Raw genomic sequence first — 6,103 nt, forward strand, 5'->3', positions numbered from 1 at the left:
AGAATTTCTTTTCCTTTCTTTTGATTTTACAAGAAATTAGAAACATTCTCATAGGCCCTGGGTCCTCCTCTCTGTGGGCATATTCCCTGTCATCTGCCACACACTCACACCATGCAGACCGTACCCTCCACAAACTCCCAGTGGGCAAATTCCCCTTTCTCATCCAGACCAGGGAGACAGACAGACAGACAGATCCCCAGGGCTCTGTAAAACCTCCCTCCCCCACCCTCTTCCTTCAGAGACACTGGGGTTTATCTGAGTGGAAGAACCAGGGCAGGAGGTAAGTGTGAGTGTGTGTGTGTGTGTGTGTGTGTGTGTGTGTGTGTGTGTGTGTGTTTGGGGTAACAACAAAGACTAGAGAGAGAGAGAGAGAGAGAGAGAGAGAGAGAGAGAGAGAGAGAGAGAGAGAGAGAGAGAGAGGAGAGACGACAGAGAGACACCAAAGAGCGCAGGAGCCTGTTTTGCCTCGAAGGCAAGACTTGCAGCCAATCAGCGCGCTGGAGCCTCCCTCGCGACTCCACTATAGAGTCTATAACCGGCTGGCCGGGCGGAGCTGGCAGCATTTGACTGTGGCTTGGGACGCGGCGAGAGGCGCGCAGCGACCGCCTGGAGGCCGGCGATGGTCTGAGCGCCCCCGTCTCCCCTCCCTCGAGACGCTGCCGGGCCCTCCCCTCGCCCTCCGGACACACACCCCCGGCCGGTCCCCGCCGCCGCCCCGCGCCCCGGCCTGTCCCGCGTCCCGGCAGAGGCGAGCCCCGCGGAGGCTCAGCGCCCGCCAGGATGAGTGGCTCCTTCGACCGCAAGCTCAGCAGCATCCTCACCGACATCTCCAGCTCGCTGAGCTGCCATGCGGGCTCCAAGGACTCGCCCACCCTGCCGGAGTCGTCCGTCACCGACCTGGGCTACTACAGCGCGCCCCAGCACGACTACTACTCGGGCCAGCCCTACGGCCAGACGGTGAACCCCTACACCTACCACCACCAGTTCAATCTCAACGGGCTTGCAGGTACCGGCGCTTACTCGCCCAAGTCGGAATATACCTACGGGGCCTCCTACCGGCAATACGGAGCCTACCGGGAGCAGCCGCTGCCCGCCCAGGACCCAGGTGAGGAGCCGCGCCGGGTCGTGGAAGGGGGGCAGACCCTGGGAGCTTCCAGGGGGAGAGAAAGGCGGGGAGTTGACACCGAAATCCAGGGAAGCGTGGCGAGGAAGAATCTACCGCGTGGTGCTAGAGAAGGTGGCCTGGGCGACCCCCTGGGGGGCAAGAGGACCTTCCAGCCGCAGGCCGCCCGCTTTGGGCCCGGGTGCGCCCCGTCGAGGGCAGGGATGGGGCAGAGTTACGGGAGGAAGGAAAGGACTCTGGGTGGGCCGGGAACCTCCCGATGGAGGGGGAGGCACTTCAGCAGGTGGTCCTCCTCGGCGGCGGAGGGCTTGGGGCCGGCCGCGAGAGGGGGAGTTGCGGGGCCCCGCTGGAGCTGGCTGGGGAGGGGGGGTAGGCGGGCGCCCCCTCCAGAATCCCCGGGGAAGGGAGAGAGAAGCGACTGAAAGTGGAGAGGCTGGAAAAGAGCAAGGCGGGGACAGAGCAGAGAAATGTGGAGAGGCAAGGTGAGAGGACGCACCCGGGGAAAGGAAGAAGGGGATTTGTGATGTGCTCGCCGTTTTCTGAGACTCGACAGCTGTGCTAAAATTAAAAGTTTTTTAAAAGGAGGGAGAGCGAGAGAGAGCGCCACGCGGTGGGGGCGCGAGGGGGGCCGGGAGCTGCGAGGCCGGAGGCGAGCCGGGAAGGCACCGCGAGCGAAGCCGCGGCGGAGCTCGCCCGGGCGGGTGCTGGCGCCGGGGCCGGCGCGCCCGGGCCGGACGCGGAGCTGGAGCGGGGAGCGCCGCGTCGTGGGCGGCCGCCGGGGCCGGTTCTCCCGCGGCGTCTCCTTCCCGGAGCGCCGGCGGCAGATTGCGCAGCCTGGCAACCCCGGGGCGAGTCTCGCCAGCCGAGGGCGAGGCGGAGTCCTGGGGGGCCCGCGGGGGCGCAGGCCGAGGCTGAGCCTCCCTCCCGGTGCGTTGCCCGCAGTGTCCGTGAAGGAGGAGCCGGAAGCCGAGGTGCGCATGGTGAACGGGAAGCCCAAGAAGGTCCGAAAGCCCCGCACGATCTACTCCAGTTACCAGCTGGCCGCCCTGCAGCGCCGCTTCCAGAAGGCCCAGTACCTGGCGCTGCCCGAGCGCGCCGAGCTGGCGGCACAGCTGGGCCTCACGCAGACTCAGGTCGGTGTTGGGGGGCTGGGGGCTCTGGGGGCTGGGTGGGGGAGCGCGGGTCACCGGCATCCCCAGGCGCCGGCGAGCTTGACTGACTTTTAAAGCCCCTGCAGGCCCTGGGAACCCTTGCCTGCAGGGAGAGGGCCCCCACTCAAGTCTCAGCTTCTGTGGGAAGTTTCTGCATTAGCGCTTACGGCAGGCGTGCATGTTTGTAGCTGTCTAAGTCTGCCACAAGGAGGGGTGCCCTCCTTTACCCCAGAATCCCAGCTCCCAAGTCCCTCAGCAGCGCTGGTGGCTGGCTTAACAGGAGTCCACCTCGGGTCTGCTCCCAGGCCCTGCGTGCGTGTGCAGTGTTTGCTACGCTGATGGCCCGTGTGCACGCAGGAAAGCTCGCAAGCGGAGCGCGACCCTTCAAGGGTCATTCCATTTCTAGAAGAGAGGTGCATGTTGGTGCTGTGCACACTGGTGAGTGCGTGGACAGAAATCTGTGCTTCTATCAAAACACATCCTCGCTCAGCACTCAAATGCTCCACCCCTTCCTCTGCCGCCAGCCCAGAGGAGATGAGGATAGGGCTGAGAGGGGAGCCCCACCCCCACCGCCGCCGGTCCCTAAAGCCCCCAGCGACCTGTCACTGCCCGGGAGGAGTGGCGGCGGACGCCTGGCTCCCTACAGGTGTTGACAGGCGGGCCTGGGTTGCGGCTGCGTGGGGCCCGGTCCGCCGGGAATCTGGGTCACCTGGTGAGGAGCTGATTCATTGTTTGTACCAGTCATCGGGTGGGGAGCGGCAGGGGGAGGGGGAGATACCCCAAGGGAAATTTGGGGAATCATGGCTCACCTGCTCCTGAGTCCCCTGGTCCACCCCCATTAGCCCACTGAGCCCCAGAGTGCTTCTCCACGCCTGAGTGTGTGAATGTGGGTGCTCTTGTTCACCGGGAGTTTCTCTGGGTGTATCTCTCCGTGTGTGTGTCTCTTTATAGTCTGGTGTTTCTGTGTGTGAAGTTGTGAGTGGGTATGTTCCTGCTCATGGAGATGCTTATGTGGGTGTGTTTGTCTCTGTGTATCTGTGCGCCTCTGCTTCTGGGGTTCTAACATGCACAGGATGCCACCCACTGCCAGCTCCCACCCAGGCTGCCCTTTATCGGGTGCTTACTATCGGGTCCTAAGTTCTTGGACTAGCTTTGCTTACTGCAGTCTCATAATGACCCTGTGAGGGAGATAAAAGCATTGCCATCATCCCCATTTTGCTAGTGAGGAAGGCAAGACCAGAGAGGTTAAGTAACTTGCCCAAGGTCACACACTTGGGAAGTGGCAGAGTGGAATTTGGACCCCAGCAGTTGGAAAGTTCTAGCCACATTTTTATCCCAGATAGAAAAATGATGCTGTCCTGGGAGTCAGAATCATGGGCTTTGCATGGTTCTCATTGGGCAATGTTTGATGCTGGCCTTGCCCTCTCTAGGTTGGGTTGCCCGCAGGGGGTTTCACTTAGCTTTCCGAAAGAAAGCCTAACTAACTCCCTGCTCTTCTTGGTGCAGGTGAAAATCTGGTTCCAGAACCGCCGCTCCAAATTCAAGAAGCTCTACAAGAATGGGGAGGTGCCCCTGGAGCACAGCCCGAACAACAGCGACTCCATGGCCTGCAACTCACCACCGTCACCCGCCCTCTGGGACACGTCCTCCCACTCCACTCCGGCCCCTGCCCGCAGTCAGCTGCCCCCGCCGCTCCCCTACAGTGCCTCTCCCAGCTACCTGGACGACCCCACCAACTCCTGGTACCACGCACAGAACCTGAGTGGACCCCACTTACAGCAGCAGCCGCCACAGCCGGCCACCCTGCACCATGCCTCCCCCGGGCCCCCGCCCAACCCTGGGGCTGTGTACTGAGCACCCACCTGGCCTGAACTTCCCACAAAGGACCCCCAGGACCAGGCAGAAGGCGTCTCCGTCCTAGCCAACACTCTCAGGAATCATCGAGGAGCACGGGGAAAGGGCACCCCCTTTTCCCCTTCCCTTGTCCCTTTCTCCAGGGACCCAAGAGCTGCCAGATGAAATTTGCATGGACCAAGGATGTCCCCTGAACCTCCCTCTCCCTGCCTAGACTCTGGGGTACCCCTCCAGAGGCTGGGCACTCCACTCCAGCTGGGACAGCTGTCCCCTTTCTGCTCTGGGAGCCTGGATTCGATTTAAATGGCTCATCACCTTCCAGCTTCTCAAAGTTAGTACTCGTCCCCCAGACTGGAGACTGAGGGGCTGGGAGACTGGGGAGCACTTGCAGGTCAGACCTGGACTGGGGCACCAGGCACCGTGGATCGGGAACCCACTTCCCCTTCCTGAGCATCCCCTCTGCCAGAGAGACATTGGACATCACGACTGGGACTCAGGGTGGGGACAGCCCCTGCCCCGAACTTCTAGCCCTCGTTAAGCTTTGAGGGTTAAACCAAAGAAAACTCCCCCAAATGAGGGAATCTTTTAATATTTGTGGCTTCAGAGGGAAGAACTCTCCAGAGCCACATCTCGCCTCTCCTGCTCCGGTGGGAGAGGAGAGAGGACACGGGGTCTCAGATGTCTTTCTTAAGGACCCCTCCTCCATGGACAGGACTTTGCACAACTTTGGTTTTAAAAGCTGTTGAAAACTAGGAAAACAAAGGGCATTGTTAACAGATAGGACCAATCTCCCTGCCAGGGCACCTCTGCCTCTACCCCCGCCCCCACCCAACCTCTTCCTCTCCTCCAGTAAGTTGGCAGTTTGGGGAGCCAAACCCCAAATCTCCAAGGAGACATACCAGGCAAGACAAACCCCAAAATATCCCCTTTCCGGTGGCCTTGGAAACAGCTGGCTTCAGCTGCGGAGAGGAGATGGGGAAAGCGGGTGAGGTGCACAGGGTGAAGAGGGGAGGGTCATCGCTCTGTGCCTTTAGGGGTGAGGGGGTGTCTGCTGGAGGGCCAGTGGCACGGCCCTTTGCTGGCCCAGATGTCCCCCAGAGCTGACTGTCCTCCACCCCTGATGTGGTCAAACGTGGAAGAAAAGGAGAGATAGAAGATTGTAGCTATATATAAGTATGTATTTTTTTTAAAAGAGCAACAGAAAGAAGGGCCTCCTCCCTACTGTGGTTTCCTATTTATGTGGCCCTTTCCTCCTGCTCGGACCTGCCTGTGCGTCCCTGGTCGGGAGCTGAGAGTAACAGGGACGTGGGCTTCCGGCTGGGTTTGGGATTGGGTTTGGTGGGGGCTGCAGGAGTGAGGAGAGACTGGTGGATCTCAAGAGACCCCTACCCGAGGGGGCCAGGAGAGCGCCACCCCCACTCCCTGCCAGCCTTCTCATTTCTGCTTTCTTACTGGACCCATCTTTATATATAACGTTAATAAAAAAGAAGAAAATAACCACGGAGCTCTTTGAACTAGAGGCTGGAGGCAGACAGTTCTTGAGAGAGGACCTGGGACTTGGGGAACGTGTTTGGTGGAGAGGGACCTCTGAGTCTCCCGGGCTGCCTAGGGGAGGGCTGCCTAGGGGAGTCGGAGCCCCAGGGGCCCACTGATGGGGCTCTGGGCTTCAGCACCGAGTGGGGCCTGGCCCCAGGCAACAGGTGCTCCTGATCCCCTGGCTGCCCCCAACATGGGGAGGTTTGGGTGGGAGGGAGGCTCCTGGCCACAGCCTCCCTGACTCCACTCTGCTTGGCAGCTTGGCGTTCCCCGCCAGCCAGCTGCCCTCCGCTACTGCCGCGCCGGGTCACCTCAGGGCTGCTCTTTGATCTTGGCTCTCACACAGACATGCTTGCACACGCGTGTAAACCCCCTGCCTCCACGCCCAGGCACTCCCGGCCCCTCACCCTCCAGTCTGTCCCAGCTTAGGGTGAGGGTG

At 61.2% G+C, this 6,103-nt stretch overlaps 1 protein-coding gene across 1 annotated transcript; it reads left to right on the forward strand.

Moving 5' to 3' along the window:
- The first annotated feature begins 558 nt into the window (after window positions 1-558).
- On the forward strand, window positions 559-5,609 carry DLX3 (distal-less homeobox 3). The gene is made up of 3 exons (XM_037492766.2): window positions 559-1,105; window positions 2,066-2,256; window positions 3,781-5,609. Exons 1-3 carry the CDS (start codon window positions 781-783, stop codon window positions 4,126-4,128), a joined length of 864 nt encoding a protein of 287 aa, XP_037348663.1. The 5' UTR covers window positions 559-780; the 3' UTR covers window positions 4,129-5,609.
- The last annotated feature ends 494 nt before the right edge of the window (window positions 5,610-6,103 follow it).

This window comes from Talpa occidentalis, unplaced genomic scaffold (assembly GCF_014898055.3).
Source record: "Talpa occidentalis isolate TD23 unplaced genomic scaffold, MPIMG_talOcc4v2.1 talOcc4.7, whole genome shotgun sequence".
Classification (NCBI taxonomy): domain Eukaryota; kingdom Metazoa; phylum Chordata; class Mammalia; order Eulipotyphla; family Talpidae; genus Talpa; species Talpa occidentalis.